At 41.7% G+C, this 25376-nt stretch overlaps 1 protein-coding gene and 1 pseudogene across 1 annotated transcript; both read right to left on the reverse strand.

Moving 5' to 3' along the window:
- Positions 1 to 253: 253 nt before the first annotated feature.
- On the reverse strand, positions 254 to 645 carry LOC127216925 (40S ribosomal protein S12-like; annotated as a pseudogene).
- Positions 646 to 16114: 15469 nt separating this feature from the next.
- Positions 16115 to 19431, reverse strand: Msantd4 (Myb/SANT DNA binding domain containing 4 with coiled-coils). Its single transcript, XM_051177804.1, has 2 exons — positions 18886 to 19431; positions 16115 to 18239 (listed from the first exon to the last, which is right to left on the reverse strand). The coding sequence occupies exons 1-2, from the start codon at positions 19345 to 19347 to the stop codon at positions 17664 to 17666; spliced, it is 1038 nt and encodes a 345-aa protein (XP_051033761.1). The 5' UTR covers positions 19348 to 19431; the 3' UTR covers positions 16115 to 17663.
- Positions 19432 to 25376: the final 5945 nt, after the last annotated feature.

A 25376-nucleotide genomic window follows, 5' to 3' on the forward strand; every position in this document is an offset into this window, starting at 1 on the left:
TGCTCTCCCTCTCTGTCCTTCCACCAATTTCACTATCCCATTCCGTCATGTTCTCCTCTCCCTTCCCCCTCCCCACCACCTCCCTTTCACCCTCCACCTCCCCGCACAGCACACTTCCAATTTACTCAGGAGATCTGAGCAGAGAACTCTTAAGTGCAGAGTCATCTGTCTAGCCCCAAGCAAAAGAGGGGATTTTTGTTTGTTGGTTTGGTTTGGTTTTTTTTTTTTTTTTTGAGCCAAAATTTTTATTTATTCATTTCTTGGACTTGAAGTACTCTTCAATAACATACATCCTCAGCCTGAGATTCTTTCCCATAGTTGTTAACCACTACACAACTGCAACCAACCACTCGCCTGTGGCTTCCCCTGTCTATCAGTTTTACAGAAGCCTACCCTTTCCCCTAGCTTCTTGTTGTCATCAACCTTAATCAGGTTGATTTGGTGCTCAGCACAAAGTGCCTCCATCAACTAGTCATACATAGGCTCATCATAATTAGATGCCAGCACAGAGAGATGGGCTTGGCACTTGTCTAAGACTTTGGCAGCCACGTGGTAAGCCACCATGGATGAATCAGTCTTCACCAGCTCTTGTAGAGCAGTACTGATGTCCATTACACCTCCAGCTGTAATGCCTTCCTTGGCCATGGTGGTGGGTTACAGGTAAGGCTGAATCTTGAACACACCAGAATCTGCACTGCCACAGAACTCAGTGGCAGCAGGGGAAAAGGCCAAACAGTTTCTTAAGAGAGAAGGGATGCATAGTTCACAGTTCTTACATTGTTAGGTGTATAGAAATTAATGCCTTCCTCTTCGATGGACATAGCACCTTTACAGTTCTGACAGAATGCAGACTGACACTGTGAGTGTCTTGGAGGGCAGAATCAAGTAGAATAGTCTCCATCATGTTTGAGACGATGCTAAGAACCCATTTATCATTGCCTGTATAGAACTGTATAGCTCTTTAATGCTAGCTTTCCAACATTGTTGTGAAAGCTTTAGACTTTTTAAAAACAAAATCTAAAGCAATTTAGTTTATATATGGTTCTGTTTCAAAATTATTATAATATTTTCTACACATAAGAATAGTGTTCTTCAAACTTCTACATCATTGGACCCATCAATCCTACCTACCTGGGATTTCTCAGAGACAATCTTCCCACTATTACTCACTCTCTCCACTATTACAGTATGGGGCTTTAAAACCCTTAGGATTGAACTGTCACCTGAGACTCAACCCAGTGGATCTAAATCCATGTCACACATACAATCTCATATCAAAGTCATCCCATTCCTCTGCACCATCTGCCTTACTGTTATTCTTCCAACTGTTAACTTGCCCCAACTCTAGCCATCATTCTAACCTTCAGTACCAAATAAGGAAACCCTCGACATCCTAAAACCCTCCCCATCACTCCATGTTCCCCACAAATACAAAAGGTAAAGGAATGGCCACCCTTGAAATTATGACACAGACCACACACACACAGAGATATATAGCTCACTATATATTACACTAGAGATATAGCTCTGTCACATCTACCTCGGCCAGCAAGGAAATACGACCACGACTCTTCTTCAAGCAGTTTATTCAGGAACCTTGTACATCAGCTTCTGCTTCACCCAGCCCCAGCAAGCCCTTAAATGTGCGCTCACAGCCCAATCAGCTCATGCCACCTGGCGATCCTGGATAGGCCACAGAAGGAGGAAGTGCACCAGATCCATCAAGCACTTCCAAATAAGGCTTGTTTACAGCTAAGCTGGGGACTACCTGGCATCCAGCCAGGCACCATCTTGGGGCTGTGGCTTCCCACATAGCTCAGTGGTTAAGAGCACATTCTACTCTTGCAAAGGATCTGAGCTTGGTTCCCAGTACCTGTGTCAGGTGGCTAACATCTGTAACTCAGGATCCAGGGAATTTCAACACCTCTGTCCCCCATTGACACTTGCATACACATGCAAACAAACACATGTACACACATAACTGAAAATAATAAAAATAAATCCTAAAAAAAATTCATTTTTGTAGAAGTATGTGCTATCATGCCAGTGATAGAGTTCTGTAGGCAAAAGGGCTTGCTTGCAGAGTATGGTGGCAATTGGTCCCCATAATCTCACAGGAAGTGGCACTAGCAGGAGGTCTGGCTTTGTTGGAGTAGGTATGGCCTTGTTGAAAGAAGGATGTCACTGAGGAGGTGGGCTTTGGGGTTTCCTATGCTCAGGGTACCACCCAGTGTTTCAGGTGACTTCCTATTGCCTGCAAAATGTAGAACTCTCAGGTGCTACTTCAGCACCATATCTGCCTGTACACCATCATGCTCCCCACCATGATGGACTAAACCTCTGAAACTAAACTCAATCCACTAAAATTAAATGTTTTCCTTCATTCGAGTTGCTGTGATCATGGTATATCTTCACTGCAATAAAAATCCTAACAAGACATTAAGTTTGAAAATCCCAGTTCAATCCCTGGAACTCACAGATAAAGGAAAGAGCTAAGTCCAAGAGGTTGTCCTCTGACCTCCACAAGCATCATACACACATGCAAACACATATTAAATTAATTTTCAATTTATCATCAGCAAATTGTGGCTTCAATGTGAAATCTCAGTATTATAGCTAGAGGACTTTAAGTATAAGGCCAGCCTGGGTAACACAGCAAGTTCCAGGCCAGCCTTTGCTGTTTAGCAAGACCTTGTCTCAAATACAAAAACAAGAAAGAATGCAATAATAACAAAAAAGAAGTAAGCCATCTGTCCATCTAACCACACTATTAAAATAAACTCATGAACTACATGCTTGTCCACATTGATTACTTACTGACTTTTTCATCATTGCTATGATGGGAGATGTCATTCAGTAAATATGTTTCTCTTGTTGGTTAATGAATAAAACACTGTAGGCAAATAGGAAGGGCAGATAGGTGAGATTAGGAGACAAGGAAGATTCTGGGAGATGTAGTAAAGGAGAGTCAAGATGTAGGGACTTGATAAGAAAAGGTCCAGACCATCTCTCTGGTAAGATAAGACCATGTAGAAACACTTAGATTAATGGAAATGGGTTAATATTTAAGACAGAGCTAGTCAATAAGAAACACTAGTAACATGCCAACAGCTGTATATCTAATACAGCTTCTCTGAGTGTTATTTGGGGCTCATGCTGCAGTGGGACCAGGCTGGTGGGGAAAATGGCTCGTAACATTGCCATAATTTCACTAGGGACATTGGATTTTGACCTATCTATTTAGTACACTTTAACATCAATTGTCACTCTGAATGAGGTCCGTATAAAGGCTTCACTTAACCTCAACTCTACAATTCCTGACTCCCCATTGATTTCTGCCTATTCATTCTTCAAATCACTCATAATATGGAGCATACAGCAGATCTATGATCCCCATCTCTTCCTCTTGATAGTATCCAACTTTTCACCTTGCCTTCCAATCTTGAGCTAGTTGATGAAGACAGTGAACTTGAGTCTGATATTTAATCCAACCAATTGACTCTGCTACTTCATCAAAATATTCTTTCCAAGGTCACTATTAAGCACAATGTAGCCAAATTGAACAAAGAAATTAAATATGGAATTAAACCAATTATGCTCTTATGGATTTGCTTGGATGCTAATGTCCCCATACCCTTTCTTTGACCACTTCAAGAATAGAACAAAAGGTTTAGCCATTTGCCATTAATCCTTTATTTGTGCCTTCTCAGTAAACTTTATGTTCCCTAGTTTTGCACAACAGACATGTGACAACTCAGGCATGAATATTTTATTCACATCTCTTCTCACAGGACATATCCACCTGGTAGAGCTTCCTACCACCAAAATGTCTATGGTCACCGATAAAGACATTTCTCTTATGTCTTCTAGTCCCATATATTCAATTGCTTGCTGATTATCTATTTTGACTTCTTGATTGAAGCATATCTGTCTTTTCATCTCTTTATAGGTTTCTAACATAAACATGTATCCACTCTCCCATTTCTTCATCATGCTCATATCTAATTACTCAGAATCTTCAGTTCCTTGTATCTCCTCAATATCTGTTTCCTCTTCATCATGATTATCAATTTAATTCTGGGACTTATAGTCTTTTGCTGGCATTACTACAACATCCTAATGAATTTCCTTGCTTCTTATTTTACTCATACCTTGCTGTAAGCAAGAGTGATTTTCCTCAAACATAAACATAATTCCACCAGAACCTAATTAAGATTACTTACTGTATATTCTATAAAGTTTGTCAGCATGTCTAGCATCTTTTCTCACCAACTTTCCATAACAAAAGCACAAACAATTCACAAGTCTTGTTTCCAGAATCCATTGTGTCCTTTTATTTTAAAAGTTTGCCAACCTTTTCTTCTAGTTGGGTTGCCTTTGTTTCAACCACCAAAGATGATCTTAATTATAACCAACAGAAACAATGTAATGAGAAGGAGCTACTTAAGAGTGTGGTGGTTTGAATACAAATGGAATCAATATGCTTATGTGTTTAAATGTTTGAGTCCCCGCTAGTGGAACTATTTGGGATGGATTCAGAGGTGTGGCCTTTCTGGTATAGGTGTGATTTTAATGGAGGAGGCATGTCATTGGGAGCTTGGCTTTGAGTTTTCAAGAGCCCATGCCAGGCCAAGTCTCCCCCTCTCTTGTTGCCTACTACCTACTGAAAAGGATGTAAAGCTTGCAACTCTTGCTCCAGTTGCATGTCTGCCAGCTTCCTGCCATGATGGGCATAGACTAGCCTTTTAAAACTCTAAGCAAGCCCCCAATTAAATGCTTCCTTTTATAAACATTCCCTGGTCATGGTTTCTCTTCTTTTCACAGCAATAGAACAGTGGCTAAGACAGATTAGTCCTAGTTTCTCAGAGAACAAAGATGGCAATACTGTGAGCTCTGAAAGCAACACTGCCAAAGTCGGTCACCCCAGCTATATCCATGATCTACCCCCCCCCCAAAAAATCTTGTCCAAACCCCCAGTGAACAAATGCATCACTGCTTTTCTTTATTGATTCTTTGTGGGTTTCACATCATGCATCTCTATCACATCCATCTCTGTGCCTTCATATTCACCCTCCACCCTTGCAACCTCCCTCCCAAAATGAAACAAAGTTCAAAGAAAAGCAAAAAGCCCCCAAAACAAAAACAATAACAATCAAACAAACATAGGGGGAAAAAAACTCAGCGTGGAAGTTGTAGTGTGACAGAGTGAGTCATATAGTATACCCTTTGATCCATACATCTTTACTTGTAAGTGTTCATTGCAATGAGGCATTGGTCTGGTTCAAAGACTCTGGATTCTGCTACATCCTCAATACTGGACCTGCACTGGGACTCCTCTTGGATGTCCTGTTGTTGCCTTGTGTCGTGGAGATCCTAAGCTTTGGGTTTTCAGGTCAGGCCCTGCACATGCTCTAGCAGTTCATAGATGAGGTAGATGTTAGGGTGGGACAACTCATAGCCCTGCTTTTGCTCCTGGGTGATAGCTCAGTTGGTCAGGCTGCAGACGTTCCCTCATCATCACCAACAGGGAGAGCTCTCCAGCACTGCCCCAACTAGCAAGGAATGGGGCCTGCTCTGACCCCCTCGGGATGGGCTCCCCTGCACCCACACCACCTGCGCCATCTCTACTGTTCTGCCAAGCAAAGTACAGGGCTTCCTCTCCCTAGTGCTGCGGTTGGTGAGGTATAAGGCCAGATCTCCTCCCTGCCGCAGATGGCATGGGATGGGGGTCATCATTCTCTCACCCATGTCACCACAGGGCACACAAGGCGGTGGGGTCAGCTCTCCTGCCCTCAGGCCCTCAGGGCCGGTTAACCTCAGCCCCTATCAACAGGGCCAGCTCTATTGTGCTGCTCAGGTGAGGTGCAGAGCTGCTCCCCTTAGCGCTGCAGCTGCTGAGGAGCAGCGGCAGCTCTCCTGATCTCACCAGGACCATCGTTCCCACCTGCAGTAGGTTTCCAGGCATGTGGTGGGGGGCGTCTCTCCCTCACCCACGCTACGGTATGACAGACAGATAGTGAGGCCAGCCTTCAGGACCAGCTCACTCATACCCTCCACCAACAGGAGTGCCACTGTGCTGCTCAGGAGGCGTGCAGGGCCTATTCTCCCGAGTGCTACAATTGGTGTGTGTGTGGGGGGGGGGGTACAGTTCTCCCAATTGCTGCAGCCAGTGAGGGGTAGAACCAACTCTGTGCAGTCCTATCATCACTGCCTTCCATGGAAAGAGGAGTCATGGACATCAACACAGACCTACCCTGTGGCAGGGCCAAGGACCCAGATGTAGCCCTTGGCAGCAACCCAGGCCCAGATGACACCATAGCCCTGGGTACATGCCACTCACATCTGTATGGCCCTGGCAGAGCCATGGTCTTCAGACATTAATATGGGCCTTGGGTGGCAGCCCAGGATCTTGGTGGCAACATGATCCATGAATACCAGCCCATCCCTGTCTGTGATTGGACATGGGCCCAGGCTTCATCCTGGTGAGCAGCCCAGGCCAAGATGTCAATATGAACCCAGTCATTAGAGCAGCTCACTCGGATTGGGCTGCTTGGCCCTGGAACACCATTGTGGCCTCAGATGGCAGCTCAGATCCTAGGCATACAGGTAACAGGAGCCATGGATATCAACACAGACCACCACAGCTATGTCAGGGCCATGGACACAGCCCTAGTTGGCAATAGGAACCACGAACATTAATACAGACCATGACTACTGCTGGGCTACAGAACTAGACAAGGCACAGGCCACAGTTCTACACATATGAGCCCCTCGCCATGGTTGACAGAGCATTGCAGCCAGGTGTATATGGGCCTTGGGAACAGCTTGGGCCCTAATGTCATCATGGCCCTATCACAGGTCACTCAGATTGGCATGACCCCAGTGACAGTAGGGCACTCAAGTGCCAATATGTCCCCAGGTGTCAACCCCACCCCCTGTGCCTCCATTTGGCCTTCAATGGTAAGAGTAGCCACAGCCATCATTGTAGACATGGGCTGCTGTGGGGCTGTGCATTCAGACATGGATCTCAACTGTAGTTTAGGTCTGGGTGTCACCATGGTCCCAAGGGTCACATGGCCCTCAAACACTAACATGGCCTCCAGTGTAGACCCAGGCCTCTGCATGGCTCTCTGTGGTAATAAGAGCCACTGACAACAACACATAACCTGGCTGCTACAGAGCAACAGACCCAAACATAGCTCCTGGCAGCAACCTAGACCAGGACATCACCATGGTCCTTGAAAGCAATGCAGGACTCTTTGAATGTCATGGCCCCTACAGGAACATATCCCTTGGACCCAAACAAGGTCACAGGTGGTAGTCCAGCCTCTGGGTGTCCACAGGGCCTTCAGTGGTAACAGGAGCCATGGATATCAACACAGACCACCACAGCTATGTCAGGGCCATGGACACAGACTTGGCCCTAGACATCACTATAGTCTGGGTGTCAAGCAGGCCACCAATGTCTATGGGTTTTTCACTGCCCTTGACTCCCCAACACATGAAAGTTTCCATCTCTTTCTTTCATTTTCCTACCATATACTCACTCACAAAATGTTGCCTGACTGGACAAAGGATACAGCCTCTGGGTTTCTGTTTACACAGCCTGAGAAGGTAGTTTATCTTCTAGAGAGTCCCATCATCTTCTCAGAATATGGATTCTGAATATTCTCTGACTATGATTCACTTCTACCCAATTTGAAGCTGAGGAAATGAGCAACAGGTTTCAACGTATTAAGACTTAACCAGAAGACATTCAAAAGATACCCAAAAGCTGTGTTTCACTCCTATTACTATTTAGTCCTCAGAAAATATTCTAGAAATGATATCCTTGGGCAGACACTAGTCTCAGTTTGTAAAACACACCACTGCTATTTCTTGTGACTTGTACTTTCTTTTAAAATATTGTTTATCCCACTAACATATGATGACTCTTATAAATGTTTTCATTTTATCTCTAAGCATGTGTTAACTAGAATTTTTCTCCATCCTTGGCAATAAAACATGTCAGAATACTCAAGAGGAGAATCTGAAATCTTTTGGTAGGTGTGTGTATATGTGTAGGTCAGAAGAAAGATTTGGCCATTGATCCCCACAGGCCATTTTGTTTGAGGCAACAATTTACCTGATCACTGCTATGCACTCCAGCTATCTATCCTGCAAGCACCTGGGAATTTGCCTGTCTCCACATCCCATCACACCAGAGAAACACAGGAACTGTAGGTGTGTATTGCTGTACCAGGCTGTGCACTATTCTGGGGGAACTACAACAGATGCATATTACTGCACCTGGCTCTGCATGGTTCTGGGAATTCAGATTAGATCCTCCTACTTCTTTACCCAGTGACCATTTCTCCAGATCTCAGATGTCTGATCTTTCCAAACAGCCTTCCATGACTCTCATTTATAAACAAGTAAGATGGACAGATGTTGCTAATAGTACTTTGATATTTCCACAAAAACAGACATCCACATCTTGATTCATGTCAGAATGACTACATTCTAGTAGAAAACTTGGTGAAGGATCTAGAAGCATCCATGGGGTAACTGGTAAACATTAAAACTTCATTATTTTCTTTGTTACATAATTGTTATAAGAAATAAAAAAACACTGTTTAATAAATTTGCCCCTAATTTAAATAAAGTATTTCTAAGTACTTCATTAACTTAACTTGTTTTAGTAGCCATGAGATTTGTAAAAGAGTCACTATTAGTTTCATAATAAAACACTAAAATGCATAGTGAGCAGGCATGGGTAAAAGTCTTGGACCTCTCCTGTTTATTTGCAAAATGAAGTTAGGAGATCAGGTCAGGACAGAGATCACCTTTAGTAGCAAGGAAAATTATCCAGATGATGAAGCTTTTGAGCAGTTAGAGCACAAAGCTGCCAGGGTCCATTCTTGTTGTTTGTGAGCAGTTCTCAGACAAGAAATAGTGTAATGATTTAAAAACTGAACAGACTGGTGGTTGCTTTGACATTTAATCAAAAGGAGGGCTCCAAGGAACACTTGTAAGCTGTGTGTGTGTGTGTGTGTGTGTGTGTGTGTGTGTGTGTGTGTGTGATATTTTATATTTGTGTATGAACGTACATATACAATGTTCATGTGGATATGTATGTGCATGCATGTGAAGTCTAGTAGTCAATGCTTCGGGTGTTTTTAATCACTCTGTGACTTCAGTTTTTGAAACTGTGGCTCATCAGCTCAGCTAGGCTCCAGGGAACCACACATCTCCACCTTTCTGAGCTGTAGATAAAGATTTATCATTATGCCCTGGATTTTTACATGGGTGATGGGGATCCAAACTCATGTCCTCAAAATTGCCCAGCAAGCACATTACAAACTAGACCATCTATCTCCTTAGTATCTGTCTCCAGGAAGATACAATTTTGTACAGCAAAATATTACAATTTTATTCAGGGTAAGAAAGCACTAAAAGGAGTGGCCGCTGTGATAAAGGCTGCAGGTGATCCTAGGCCATGGGCATCCTGTAAACTGGAGAAGGCTAGATATGGGGCAGCATCAAAAGAACTGTCCACACACAGGTCAAATGAAGTCTAAGGATTCAAAGATGCATGTACACATTCCAGAAAAAAAAATAAAAAAAAATGAGTACAAAGGGGCCACTGCAAAAGAGATAATGAAAGAAGAGGTTTATTAGTTACTTTTCTGTTGCTGTGATAAAGCATCATGACCAGGACAACTTACAGAAGGAAGCAGTTCTTTGGGGTCCTGGTTACAGGGAGTTAAGAATCCATGATGATAGAATGAAGACAGCAGGTAGCAGGGATGGTGGCTGGATCAGGAAGCTGAGGACTCACATTGTGAAACTCCAACATGAAATAGAGCACACTAGGAATGGCTCATGAGGTTTTAAACCTCAGAGCCAAACCCTAGTGACATATACTTCTTCCAGCAAGGTCATAACTCCTAAACTTACCCCCAACAGTGTCAACTGAGGACCAAATATTTGGATACCTATTTCACTCAAACTACCACAACAGAAAATAGCCAAGTGTACAAGATAAGATTCTGGTAACGACTGGAATACAAATTTACAGTTCAGTTCAAAGGCTGGATCTGAAAAGTAAATTAAAAGGGAATTAACATTGTTACATTTGAAACAAAATTTAATTGTGTCACAGCAGAAAGATAAAGGTAAACATAAAAGGTTAATATCTATTGTGAATTGTTTAAAATTCTTAATGTCTAAAAATATTTCAAAATTTAAAATTTATTTTGTAGTTTATTCTACTCTTAATTTGAACCCCAGAATCTCAGCAGTTCTATGTATGGTAGTCAACTAATCTGAGCTTTATGCAACTGACATGCCTATATTTTGTTCTTTAGATGGCTTCTACTTACACAGAATCTAACTCCCTTTTCATGTGTAATTTAAAAGGGTCTAGGGTCTCCCAGGTGATACATTCAGGCTAGCCTGTGAGAGATTTTCTGCCTGGCTCTATCCTGCCTTTCCATTGGCGGAAACACTTTATTCATCAACAAATAAGAGAAACATATATTTACAGCATAAAGAAGGACATCCCCCATCACAGGACAGATATTTTACAAATTCCAAGAGACCACAATTGCCAGATTACTATACCCAGCCACACTTTCAATCACAATAAACAGAGAAATAAAAACATTGTGCTCACACACACACAGTATCTGTCTATAAATCCAGACCTACAGAAGGCACAAGATGGAAAACTTCAACAGAAAGAGGTCAATCACACACAAGAAAATACAAACAGACTAGCAAATCAAAAGAATGGAGAAGAGCCAATACTATCATACAAATAACAGGAATCAACAAATACTGCTCATTGATAATTCTCAACATGAGTGTGATCAATTCAATAAAAACACATAGACTAACAGATTGGATTGAAATACAGGAAACACACTGAAGAGATAAAGGAGTTATAAATTGGAAAGGTAAAAGTGAAAGTATCATTATTTGCAGGTGATATGATCATATATATAAGGGAACCAAAAAATCCACAGCTAGATACAAAATTAACTCTCAAAATCAATAGCCTTCATATATACAAATGACAATTGGTCTGAGAAAGAAATCAGGGAAACAATACTTTTTGGAATAGCTTCGAATAATATGAAATAGCTTAAGGTATCTATTACCAAGGAAGTGAAAAAACTCATGTAATAAAAGCCTCAAATCATTGAAGAAGATATCAGAAGATGGGAGGATCTCTTATGCTCATGAATCAGAGGATTAATGTAGTAAAAATGGCAATGGTAGCAAAAGCAATCTACAGACTCAATACAACCCTCAGCACAATTTCAATATAATCCTTCACAGATCTTGAAAGGACAATTTTCAGTTTCCTGGAACTGCAAAAGACCCAGTATAGCTAAAATATTCCAGAATAATAAAAGAACTGTGGGGAATTCAAGAGCATTCCCGATTCCAAATTGTACTATAAAACTATAGCAATAAAAACAGCATGGTATTGGCACAAAACAGACGTGTTGATCAGTAGAACTGAATTGAAGACCCAGACATAAATCCACACACCTGTGGACACCTGACTTTTAATATAGAAACCAGAAATACAAAATGGAAAAAGTCAGAATCTTAAACAAATGCTGGTTAAACTGGATAACTATATGTAGAAGAATCAAAATATATTTATATTTATCACTCTGCACAAAACTCTTCTCCAAATGGGTCAAAGACCTCAACAGATGGCCACATCTGGGGAGCCTCCATGGAACCAAACCAAGCCCCTTGCATGAGGACTACAGGTTTATAGCCTGATCTGTTTGTGGGACCCCTGGCAATGGGGTCAGGATTTATCCCTGGTACATGAGCTGGCTTTTTGTAGCCCATTCTTCATGATGGGATGCCGTGTTTGGCCTCCTTGCAGTAGCAAGGGGGCTAGGTCCTGCCCCAATGGAATGTACCAGACTTTGTTGACTCTCCATGGGAGGCCTTGTTACACTTTCTGAGGAATGGATAGGGGGTGGGTTGGGGAAGGTAGGTGGGGGGGAATCAGAGGAGGGGAGGGAAGGGAAACTGAGGTTGGTATGTAAAATGAATTTAAAGAAAAAAATCAACCTGAGTGAGATAACCCAGACCCAAAAAGATAAATATGATATTCATTTACTAATATGTAGCTGCTAGCTTTTAAGTCTTCTGTAGGCATGCTACCATCCATATAATCGCAGTGGCTATGTATCAAGTAATGGACGAGGGGGAGGAAAGGATTTTCTGAGGAAGTGGATAGTTGTGGAGAGATGGGGTGTCTGGAATGGAAGGGTTAAAAGGAAAGGGAGAGGGAAGGGAAGGGTTAGGGAGAGAATATAGGGAGAAATAGCTAACACTAAGGGCCATATGAAGTGCCATACAGATGCCCACTACAGCCAGGAGTTTTTTCAAATACATACATCTATAAAAGAAGTCTAAATGGAATTGCCAGGTAACAGGGAGACAAAGCCCTAGCTGGACCTCTCTTGCCATCAAATCAAACCTCTAGTGCCAGGAATTGGTTATGGCTAATTAGGTTGTTGGATAAAGGGGTCCCATGGGAATCCCCAAGCAACTCAGGCTATTGCCAAGGCTATTGATAGTTCTCAACAACCTGACAGTAAGGTTCTAATCCTGATGACCCCTACCTATCTCACCGGACGTGGAGAAGTGAAGCTGGTTCCTAAATAGAGCCTTTACCCCTACTGCCCAGTGTTCATGATATAAGGTACTCTGCACACTACTGAAGGAGAAAGCTAAACACCAATCCAGCTCCTGTGATCTGTCTGCATGATGCACTGATGCAATAGTGGCACAAAAATTGTGGAAGTAAGCAATCACTCTCTTTTTGGATTATAGGTCTGGTACATGAGATAGAACCCATACCTGACACTGCTCAGGTAGCTAAGAACTTGAGACTAAGCAGGCTACTGACCTAGTGGAAAACAAATACTAAAGCATTGATTCTCAACCTGTAGGTCTCTACCTCTTTGGCAAACCTCCATCTCCAAAAATGTTTCCATTACGATTTATAACACTAATAAAATTATAGTTACAACGTAGCAACAAAAATGTTTATGGTTGGGAGTCATCCTAACATAAGGATGTATTCTAAGGGGTCACAGAATTAGGTAGGCTGAAAACTGCTGTGCTAAAGGAATATAGCAACAAAATGACTCCTAATGATTTTTTTTTTATATACTCAGATGGTCTTGCTCAACCGTCATTGGCGATGCTTCCCCCAACAGCAGATGGGAACAAATACAAAGACCCACAGCTGAACAATGTCCAAAGACTGAGAGACCTTGCAGCCCTCAGTACTTAATGGGATATCTTTATCAAATCCCTCCTCTACATATGAACTTAGGCTGTGACAGCGGGCACAGCACCTACAGCATGCACAGGGCTTCCAAACCAGGTGGAATCCCAGTGCTGAGAGGGGAAATGGACAGAGAACTCCATCCCTAATCACAAAGCTATCTCTAACTGAAAACTGGAAGCAAAGGGAAAATTGGTGTTCTCCAAGGAGTCTCACTGGAGACGCAAACCACACTTAAGGGCAGGTCCCATGCCCAGCAGTAGATGGCTAACACAAAACAAACCCTGATATTAGCAGAAATGTATTGTCTCATGATGCTTTGAGGTTTTGTTGTTGTTGTTTTGTCTTTTATCTATCTATTATGGTGTCTGACTTTATATTTTTAAGGGTTTTGTATACGAGCATGCATGCATACCTCTACATGTGTATGTGTTTCTGGGTGAGTTTTCCTTTTCTTCTCTGTTTGCTCTTCTTAAATTATGATTTGTTTGCTTTTTATTGTTCTGTTCATTTTCTAGGGAAAGGTGTGGAACTGGATTGATGGAGATTATCTAGGAGATGAGTGACAGGAAACCATAATCATACTATACTATATGTGGTTTTTCCTTTATAAGAGTTGCCATGGTCACAGTGTCTCTTCACAGCAAGAGAAACTCAAACTAAGACACACAGGAGTGGTGTATTTTTGTGATAGTACAGACCATCCATTGATTTGGAGGAATGTGGATTTGGGGAAACTGGATTTCAAAAGCAGTTGAGCAATTTACTGGAGATTAAAGGGACATGCTGTCAAGAGCATGGAAGACAGTAGTGTTGAGGGTGATTAGAACTATTGGAGCCTGGCTCAAGAGACCTCAGAGGGAAAAAAATAAATTATGTGGTCTAGAGGCTGTTCTTGTGAAGGTCTTATGGCTGCTTTGGTGAAGAATGTGTCTGCTTTATGCCCTCGTCCAAAAAATTTGCCTGGGACTAAATAGATTGTTTTAATTAAATGCATTTCCACAGGAAATTTCAAGACAGCCCAGTGTGGACTGTCATGTGGTTATTAGTGGCCATGATTCTAAAGTTCTGTAAGGAAAAGGAACAAGCTGAAGAAACTGATACAAAAGGAACAATGTGAGGAGAAAGGAGACAGGAAGTGGAATGGAGCTAAATCCTGGGTTCAAGGAGATAAACAGGTCAAAGAAAGTGGGATGTTAAATGGAATAAAAGGGCATGGTGACCTCAGGACCCCATCCAGCTAAGCTTCCAACTTGTGAAAAGGCTTTAAAGACCAGCTTGGGTCCAGGTGTAATGGTACAGGCCGTTAATCCTGGCCAGCACTCAGGACACAGATGTGCAGATCTGAATTCAAAGCCAGCCTGAATGAACTACAGAGCAAGTTCAAGGACAGGCATGTTTAGGCAGTGAAGGAAATCATGGAACACACAAAGCCAGTGAAGATGGAGCTGAAAGAGGGGCCATATCACAATCCCACAAGTAGCAAAACTGGGTAGCTTTGGCCATGTGGTTCTGGCTTTACAGTCAAGAATACAAGAAAAGTGGTTATGAAATCTCCCTTTAACTAGGGAAAGCTGCCACGGTCAGGCATGTGGCAAAGGTGTCCCTGCCATGGAGGCCCAAAGAGGTCATTGTGTGAAGCTGCAAAGGTGAAGCCTGGATTGCCTTGGAGACCCCCGGATGATGGAGATTCCAGAACTGTGGGATATCTGCTGCAGAGAGCTGCTAATAGTAAGTGAAAACAGCCCAAGAGAAAGGATTTTGGGGATCTGAGAAAGTGTTCATGTTCATCAGACATGAAAATGCAAAGCTTGGAGTTTGGCCAGATGGTTTTTGGTCTTGCATTTCCTTACTATGCTCCCTTCCCTACATTTTGGAATGGGAAATGCCTATTTTGTGCCATTATATATTGGAAGTATGGGATCTGCTTTTATATTTTGATTTTACAGGGGATTACAGTTAAAAGGTTGCATGAGTCTCAGACTTTGGACTCTTAAACATTGAGACTGTTATAGACTATGGACATTTCAAGTTTGACTGAACGAATTCTTTTCATTATGTTATGGCTACAACCCTGTGGCGGCCAAGGAGTAAATGTGGTGGTTCCAATAGGAATGGTGCCCATATACTCATGTGTTTGAATGCTTGGTCACAAAGGAGTGGCACTACTAAGAAGTGTGGCCTTGTTGGAGGAGGCATGGCGCTGTTGAGACAAGTTTTGAGGTCTCATATGCTCAAGCTGTGCCCAGTGTGGGACAGTCTCCTTCTGCTGCCTGTGGGTCAAGATGTAGAACTCTCCGCTTCTTCTCCGGCACCATGTCTGCCTGCATGCTGTCATGCTTCTCACCATGATGATAATGGACTAAACCTCTGAACGTGTAAGCCAGCCCCAAGTAAATCTTGTTCTTCAGAAGAGTTGCTGTGGTCATGGTGTCACGTGACAGCAATAGAAATCCATCTGAGCCACTGCATGGGAAAAAAAATTAATTTAAAACAAGTTGTGGCAAGAAGCGTGGCACATGCCTTCAATCCCAGCACACAGGAGGCAGAGGCAGGCGCAGGCTGATCTCTCAGTTCGAGGCCATTCTTGTCTAGAGACAGTTCCAGCACAGCCAGTGCAACACTGAGAAACTGTCTTCAAAAGCAAAAACCCTAACCAAAGAAGGGGTAGGTATAAACAATGTTTGGTATGTAGCTCACAAGTGTAGCATATGTGTTAGCTTCCCTAACCCATTCTCAGTTCACTTTCTGCCTATGCTGAATGGCATGCACCCACAAATGATACTCTTTCAGGCAGGCACATTTCTTTCTAAGGTAGAAGCTTTTAATAGAATTATAAAAAAATAACACTATTTCAAAATCAGGATAAGTAATCATGGGTATGTTTTCCCACTGCTACCCATTATTCAAACATGATTTCTAGCCTTCTTAAATTAACAAGGAACAAGTACAGACTCAAGGTAGTGTGTCCACAGAAGTATTATATTAAAGCTATCAGCCCTAGAATACAGAAAACACAAAGTGAACTTGTGCAGCCACTTCCTTGTGCATCAGAAAGGACTCTCTTGAACTACCATCAGGACTCTACAGGCAAAGCTAGCCCTTTGCTTTCAGAATTCCAGGATTTAGTCATCCTGAAGGAGCAAAGACAAACTACACTGCCGTATAAAGATCAGTCACTTACTTACTGGAGTACTGCTCTGAACTTCAGATTGTGAAGAAGTTACCCTTTCATAGACTCTTGCAGGGAGTAAGTTCAGCAAGTGCTTCCGCTAACCATAACACACAGCTACTTCTATCATTCAACCCCGTTGTTGCTGATGCAGAGGACATTCCCCCATCTCTCAGTCTCAAATGACTATCCTTCACTTTTGAAATTCAATCAGCAGTTCATGGGGTTGAACATGGACCACTGTCATCATTTTGGCACTGGCATCACTTTTACTAGCTTCTGACTGTCTCTTATATAACATCTCGGTACTTAAATGAAATGCTAAGTTCTGTATTCAAACTAAGATAAAAGATTTAAGGAAGTGGGAACTAAAGTTTCCCAATTGTGTGTTCACTCTTGAGGGGGACTGCCTTCAAAGTAACTCATTTTATACAATTTCAGGTTTGCCTCTGAGTCTCGGGCTACTGATAGACAACACCATGGGAAATAGTACCTACAATCTCCATCACTCCTTATATCCCATATACTACGCATTCATGTCTCACAGTTAAAAGGCTTTTGGCCATTTAAATATCTACCCACATAAATACCTGAAGTTTTAATATGCTAAAACTGTAAAAGATAGCTATAGAGGTACACAGGTAAGCCAGGGTTAGGTTTCTCAAACTTGGCACTAATGATATTTTGGGCTGGGTAATTCTTTCCTGTAAAGAGGAGAGCCAGGCATTACACAGTGTTTGGCAGATCCTGGAGCCTCCCTCGACTGATAAGACGCCACTGGCAGCCCACACCCATCTACATTGACCACCAAAAAAGGTCTCCACACAATCCCAACAGTCTTCTGGGAGCCCAAACTGCCCTTGAGAATCACTGGATGGGAACTTTATTGTAGACATTACTATAAACTTGGGTTGCACAATTAAGACAGGACTCTATGCAGTATTACTATTGTGCAAGAGTCTAGCAGATCCTCTGCTAGCTGCTTATGGCGGGCACAGCGTTTATATATCACACTACTGAACCACGTGGCTACCTATGTGTTACTATCTTTTTCCTACTAAAAACACACACATTAGACAGGGGTGGCAATACGGTAGCTACTTCACCAACCACCTTTACATCAACTGATGGGGAAAGCTACAGTTCATAAATCTTGGCTAAGCAGAAGGCAGAGACCAGTCAAGGCAAATGCCCTTCTTTCTGAATCCGCAGTCTCTCCTTCTCCACCTGCAAGCGCTCCTTTTCAATCTGCAGCTTCTCGGATTCGAACTTCAAAAACTGGAGCCGGTCTTTCTCCAGCTGCAGGCGCTCTCGCTCGAGTTTCAACTTCTCTGCTTCTATGTCCTGTGGCTGCAGCGTGGACTTCTCCCCCTGGCCGAGTTCATTCTCTAGGGCGGGTTTCTCGGCGCTGACCAGCTGCAGCCTCCACTTCTCTCTCTCGATCTGCAGCCGTTCCTTCTCCAGCTGTAGGCGCTCATGCTCCAGGTCCAGGTGGCGCAGCCGCTCCTTCTCTATCTGCAGCCGCTCCTTTTCCACCTGCAGCCTTTCGGCCTCGATATCCAGTCGGCGTTTTTCCAGCTCCAGTTTCTGTTTCTCTATGTTCATGAGCAGATGGGGCTCGTCATATGCGGGTCTGGACGGTGTGGAATTGAGGGTGAAGAACTCGTCGATGTGAGGGAAGTCAGGGAGCTCACTTTCCCTTCTGGAATCCGGTATGACAGACGACAACATTTCTTCCTCCTCCTCGATCTCAAACTGGGAGAAAAGAAACAAGGCTAATTTAGAATCTGCTCTTACTGTCATTGTCAGTCTGCCCCATTATCAGCTTTGAATAATTATTGTTTCATTTATTACTTATTTGTGTATGTGCATGTGTGAGGGCAGATGAATGTAGGCCATAGGACATTATTTATGGAGGTCAGCGGGCATTTGTTCCGGAGTTGGCTCTCACCTTCCACCGTGTTGAAGCAGGGTCTTTCTTGTGAGGGAAATTCCAGGCTAAAAGACTGGAAGCTTCAGGCTCTGCCTATTCTGTGAGTGCTGGGGCTACAGATACCACAGTATTCAGCATTACCGGGAGTTCCAGGGATGTCAGGCTTGGGCCATTTACCTACTGAAACATCTCCCCGGCTCTGCCTCATCGCTGACAAATTTCTATGCTGTCTGAGCACATAAAACTACTTAATCTGAACTCTTCAGATCATGTAAATGGATTACCGGATGTCACTAATATATATGCATCAGTGAAGCAATTACATTTAGGTGAAAAGACAGGCATTAAGAACACCAGGAGAAAACAGAATGATTGTTATCTACTATCTGTGAGCCTGAAGATCTGGGAGCGCCCCTAGCATATCTGGGTAGCTGATAGAGGAAATATGCCTCATAGGTGAATACTTACTTCTGGGCTTTGTGGGTCCCTTTCTTCCTCTTCCACCTTCACCTCTGTGAGAGACCCACCTGCATCCCGGAAATCTGACACGTTCTGCCAGTCAAAATTTGCATCATTTCGGAATGCAATTTTTTCATCTATCTCTTCAGTGAGAGAGTCGTCTAAATCAGACGAGGGAAGAGGAAACCCAGAACCAACCAGCTTCATGTTGGCCTTCATTCTCTTCCTTTTCATGAGTGCGCGCCAATCCAGGTACCGTCTCTTCACCTCAGTGCCCGTCCTCTGCTCTCCTTCTCCTACAGCATTTACACACTGTGCAATCTCCTCCCAGGCCATCCGCTTCATCACATTTATCGTCGTGTTGAGCTGCTTGGAAAAAATTACTTCTTTTCTTTTGGTGATTTCTTTCAAAAGGGTTTGAGTCTCCTGAACACTAAAATTGCTTTTCCTTTTCCTTTTCAACTGCTTCATTTTAAAGCTTCGGTGCAGGTGTGGGTGGCAAGAAAAGCTGTGCAAAATGTGTGTGTGCAGAGTTTGCTCCAGAGAAGGAAGCCCAAGAACAAGCCCTTGTAGGCTCTTAGTTCACAATCATTGAGCTTGCATTCATCCAGTCATGGAGGCGGTCTAGACACCTAAAGGAGAAAAGCAAAATAAATAAGTAAATCTATCAACCTACAACTTCTACAACATACTACAACCAGTGAGTTGTATTGCTAAAAACAACTATCTACAGCTTGAAACCACTGGATCGCTACCATGGCTCAAATAAACTCTGAAATTTGATTCTGTCTCACTGAACGTACCTCTAAACTATCAAAATTTGGGCTCATTTATGTGAAAATATTTCTGCTGGAACTCCCAACGCAGAGTAATCCCTATTGAAGCAAAAATAGTAAATAAACAAAACTAAATTGAATCAGGAAATGCGCAAGTCTACAAATGTTTGAGATCGCCCTTACAGTTAAAAATAAACACTAATTCCCCATTTTTAAAATTTAACAACACAACATTTTATTCCGTTTATAAACCTTTATCTAGTTTTTTTTTTTTTTTTTCTAGCTCCAAGGATCTCTACTCAACCAGCTACACAGATTTGATAACATTGCCAAATTTATGGCCATCACATCTTTCAGCTTCTGCCCATCCCTGTGGTATAACTGTCTTCCAAAGCCACTTTCTGAAGTGACAGAGGCCAGAGAGAACTAAATGTCCTAAAGATGCATAAGCGAACATGTAAAAATCCCTATCAGTTTCACAAATACACAGAAAAAGAGAACTGCAAGCAAGCAAACTATTTCTAAAATATACTTGCGAAATTTCTTAAGATATTTAATAATAAACTGAAGCACAGTAATTCAGAATGTATAATCAATGCTAGCTACCATGCAGTCAAATGCAAGCCGTTTGTGAATGAAACTTGAGAAAAAGTATTTAAAAATCTAAACACTCCTGAAAGACCATGAAAGTCGACGTGCGCTATAGTTATGAGCAAAGATTCTGTAGCCAGAGTCTCTGGGCCAGAACACTAGATCTGACACAAGTATACACAACACTGACTTGAGATTCAGATGTAGGTAGCAAGAGGTAGGGAGGCTTGGATACATAGTGAGGCTTTTTTTTTCAAAATTAAAAAAAAAAAAAAAAAGCTGAATATGTAGTTCATTGACATAAAACTTGACTAGCATGTGCAAGGCCCAAGGCCCTGAACTCTACCTTGAGTACTAGAGGGAAAAAATGAAAAGGGGGAAATAAGGCCAAAGCAGAGAGGGAATGGAAGGGAATCCCAGACCTGAGGCTCCCTGACTGTGGTTTAAATCACTTAACCTCCCTGTGTTTGACTTCTCTTAAAAAGTGTTTAAGAATATAGCTTAGCAGAGATACAGTGAAGAATACACAATTTAAAACACGCAGAGGCTAAGCCTGTGCAAAATAAACAATGTGAATTTTTGCTGCTATATCAGAGAAAACTTGAAATAATTTTGGCAAAGAGACAGCAAATAATAGCAATGCTGATATTGTTCCTGATTTGAGAAACAGGGATGTAGGTGTGTTTAACTCAAAACTGTTAAATATACACCCATACTCCACTTTCTGAGATATCATGGCAGGCTAGAAACTAGCCAAAATGACAGTATTTATTCCACAGCACTGAAAACTAAAGTATTACAAGGCCTACAGGTCAGGACTAAGTGTATAAGCAGCTAGTCCACTAGAAAAAAAAAAAACAAGCTAACATTATTTTAGTATGTATCAAATAATTTCTAATAAAAATTTTTAATTGGATATTTTAACACCTAACATAAATATGCTTAGGAAACATTTTAGAATACTTACAATTAAATTATTTTTAATTTACTGTGACAGGGTCTCTTGTAACCCATCTAGCCTCACACTGACTATATAACTGATGTTGGTTTTGAACTTCAGATCACTCTGCCTTCATTTCTGAGGCTTTGGGATCACAGGCATGGTTTATTAATGCATGAAATCAAACATAGGGCCTCATATATGCTTCACAAGTTCTCTATCAAGTGATCTACATTTCCAGACATGGAACACTCATCTAATATGAAGAATACTGAAACCAACTGATTTGTATGTCATTAAGCCAACCTCACGATACTACTTCATGGTATTCTGTAGGACACTTGAAGGAAAGAGTGATGCCAATATTTTGCTTTTTTCCTTCTGTCACTTATACTCCCAACTCACCGACTCTAAAGGTCTCTTGTACATGGCACTGTGTCTAACAAATGAGAGATTATAAAAAAAGTATAAAATGAAAAGTGACCAGATGGGATATAAAAAGGGATAAAGGATAATTTAAGGAATAAGTCAGGAAAATGAAGGATCGGTGGCTATGGGAAAAATACGACGAACAGAGGATAGTCATATTAGAGAATTAACAACACAACTTAAAGCCCTAGAACAAAAAAAGCAAACTCACCCCGGGAGGAGTAGACTCCAGGAAATAATCAATTTGAGAGCTGAAATCAATAAAATGTAAACTAGGAAAACAATACAAAGAATCAATGTAACAAAGAGTTGGTTTTTTGAGAAAATCAACATGACAGACAAACCTTTATCCAAACTAACCAAAAAGCAGAGAGAGAACATGCAAATCAACAAAATCAGAAACGAAAAGGGGGACATAACAATTGACACTGAGGAAATACAAATAATTTCCAGATCATATTTTGAAAATGTGTATTCCACAAAATTTGAAAATTCAAATGGACAAATTTCTGGATAGCTATTATTTACCAAAATTAAATCAAGAACAGATAAGCAAATTCAATAGACCTATAACCCCTAGAATCAGTCATCAAAAACCTCCCAACCCAGATGGCCCAGGGCCAGATGGCTTCAGTGCAAAATTCTACCAGAAATTCAAAGAAGAGCTAATACCAATACTCCTCAAATTGTTCCACACAATAGAAGCAGAAGGTTCATTACCAAGCTCTTTTTAGGAGGATACAATCACCTTGGAAGCCAAGCCACACAAAGACATAACAAAGAAAGAGAACTACAAACCAATATCCCTCATGAACGTCGATGCAAAAATACTCAATAAAATACTGGCAAACCAAATCCAAGAACACATCAGAAATTCATCCACCATGACCAAGTAGGTTTCATCCCAGGGATGCAGGGATGATTCAACATATGAAAATCTATCAATGTGATCCACCATATAAACAAAATGACAAAGAATCTCACTACATGCTGAAAAAGCCTTTCACAAAATCCAACACCCTTTCATGATAAAGGTCTTGAAGAAATCAAGGATAACAGGAACATACCTAAACATAATAATAAAAGCAATATATAGTAAACCAACAGCCAACATCAAACTGAATAGAGAGAAAATTAAGGCTATTCCTTTTAAGATCAGGAACAAGACAAGGCTGCCCACTCTCTCCATCTCTTCAATATTGTAATTGAAGTTCTAGGTAGAGCAGTAAGACAACAAAGGAGATCAAGGGGATATAAATTGGAAAGCAAGAAGTCAAACTGTCACTATCTGTAGATGATATGATAGTTTACATAAGCGACCCAAAAAACTCTACCAGGGAACTCCTACACCTGATAAACACCTTCAGCAAAATAGCAGGATACAAGATTAACGCAAAAAATGGAGCCAAGACCAGGCTACAAAAACCCACAGAGACAGCTGACCTGAACAAGGGGGAGATAATGGACCCTCAGACGATAGCTGGGAAACCAGCATTGGACCGACTCAGACGCCCTGAACATGGGTCTCAGTTAGAAGAAGGTCTGGGCAGTCTAAGGGACCTCTGACAGTGGAACCAGGATGTATCCCTGGTGCAAAAAAGAACGTTGGGAGCACATTCCCCATGGATGGATACTCCCTTAGCATAAAGGCAGACGCTACTCCAAATGACTTGACAGATTTTGATGATCCCTCCTGGAAGGCATCAGCCTCCCTGTGGAGTAGGGCATGGGGGAATGGGATGGGAGAGGTGTCAGGGGCATGGGAGGGAGGGAGAGGGAACTGGGATTGATATGTAAAATAAGAAAAAATAAATATATAAAAAAAGTAAATTTAAAAAAAGAAAAACATGAGGTGACAGTATAGTCACATAGTGGCTATGGCTGAGTGAAGACCATGCCACATCATTAGGGGCTAAATGGCTCTTCAGCAAACTGGCTTCACTAACCCTTTCTTTTTCTTTCTTTCTTTTTTCCTTTTTTATCAATTTATTCTTTCATACCAATCTCAGTTCCCTCTCCCTCCACTCCTCCCTCCTCCCATGTGCTCCCCAGAGAAGGTAAGTCCTCCCTTAGTCTGCCCTATCATCTAGTTGAGGCAGGACTAAGGCACCTCTCCACCCCCACAACCCTGTGTGTAGGCTGGGCAAGGTATCTCTCCATACAGAATGGGCACCACTAAGTCAGTTTGTACATTTCCACTATGCCTTTCTAACAGTAAGAATGTCACTGGAGACATTTTGAAAAGCTAAAACATGATGTCAGACAGCCTTACAAAATAAACGAGAACTAAAATGGTGTTAAACACATACAAAGCAGTAATGGTAAGTGCACTAGGCACTGGGGGGGGGAGAGTGGGGGGAACAAAAGCCACATGGAACAATTACCATATTTGTGTGTAGATATTTCTGAAAGCACTATAATACTAATGTGAATGCAAAGGAAAAACAAACTGCAAAAGGAAGGGCTATCAAGATGGCCCAGAGGATAAAAGAGCTTCCTGCACAAATACACCATGAGTCTGATCCCAGAAACCTATGTAATGGTGGAGAGAGCTGACTTGCAAAGTTATCATCTGGCCCATTCCACCCTAGGTGCAAGATGGCCTGCACTCTCTCACACACACATTAACAAATAACATTTTTTAAATTAAAGTGAAAAAGGAAATGTATATGTCCATGCATGAGTATAATATGTGAACATAAAATGTGCTACTTTCTCCAAACTCCATTGCTAGTTCTAACTGGTGGACAAGGTGTTTCTGCTTTAGCCATGGAACTTGGTATCATAAGACAAGTTATGAAGGATTTTTTATTACACAAAGTTACATTTTCTAAGTCTATAGCTCCTCAAGTACAATTTTAAATACAGAAATACTAAAACAGCACTGCCCAATATCAATACAAGGAGATCCACATGTAGTTTGAAATTTCCCAGTATTTGTATTCAAGTAAAAATCTGAGGTTTAATTTTAATAAATTATATGTAAACCCATATATTCAAGTCACTATAAATGTCATCAACATTAAAATTACTTGTTTTATTCACTAAGAATTTAGAATAGAGTTGTCATCATCGCCTCCATCATTATCATTATTTTGGCCAGGGTCTTGCTTTGCATTAGCCCAGGCCAGCCATTAACAGGCAATTCTTCGGTCTCAGCTTCCTGAATGCTAAGTACTGGAATTACAGACGAGAGCCACCCTGACCAGTTCCCAGTATACATTCTAAAGTTACTCGGTTTCACAGTTTGTACTTACTGCTTTTCACAAAGTGAACAATGCCTGGAGGCTAACATATGGGAAATCAGTAAAAAGCCCATTATACCAGTCACTCAGGAGACAGAGGAAGGGGGATCACCTAAGCCCAGGAGTTCAAGTCCAGTCCAGGCAACAGAATAAAGCCCATCTTAAGCACAACAAACAAAAAATGGAGGTAGAGAAAGCAAGGCATGCAGGTACAGCAGTTGCTATATAGTTCCCTTTCAGAGGTCATTAAGAAAGGGCTTCCAGAACAGAAAAGTCAGTTCATTTTAAGGGAGAACAATGCACAGCAGAATGAAGATACTAAAAAGAGATCATGTCTACTTTTTAAGAACCAACTCAAGAGAAGTATTCGCTGGAAACTCATCAAATGCAAACTAAGCGTATTCACATTAAAAGAGTAGCCCTCTTTTGAGAACCAGATTTATAAGGAGAATGTATTTAGACAACTGTTTCTTCCTCTATTAGAATTTTGACTAGATTTGAAGTTAAGGTTCATTGTCA

The sequence above is a fragment of the Phodopus roborovskii genome, unplaced genomic scaffold (assembly GCF_943737965.1).
Source record: "Phodopus roborovskii unplaced genomic scaffold, PHOROB, whole genome shotgun sequence".
NCBI classification, from domain to species: domain Eukaryota; kingdom Metazoa; phylum Chordata; class Mammalia; order Rodentia; family Cricetidae; genus Phodopus; species Phodopus roborovskii.

Coding starts and splice junctions, on each gene's coding strand:
- Msantd4 (XM_051177804.1), bottom strand. CDS start 19,347: ATGAAGCAGTTGAAAAGGAAAAGGAAAAGCAATTTTAGTGTTCAGGAG. Junction 18,240..18,885: donor GGGACCCACAAAGCCCAGAA/GTAAGTATTCAC, acceptor CTTTTCTCCCAG/TTTGAGATCGAGGAGGAGGA.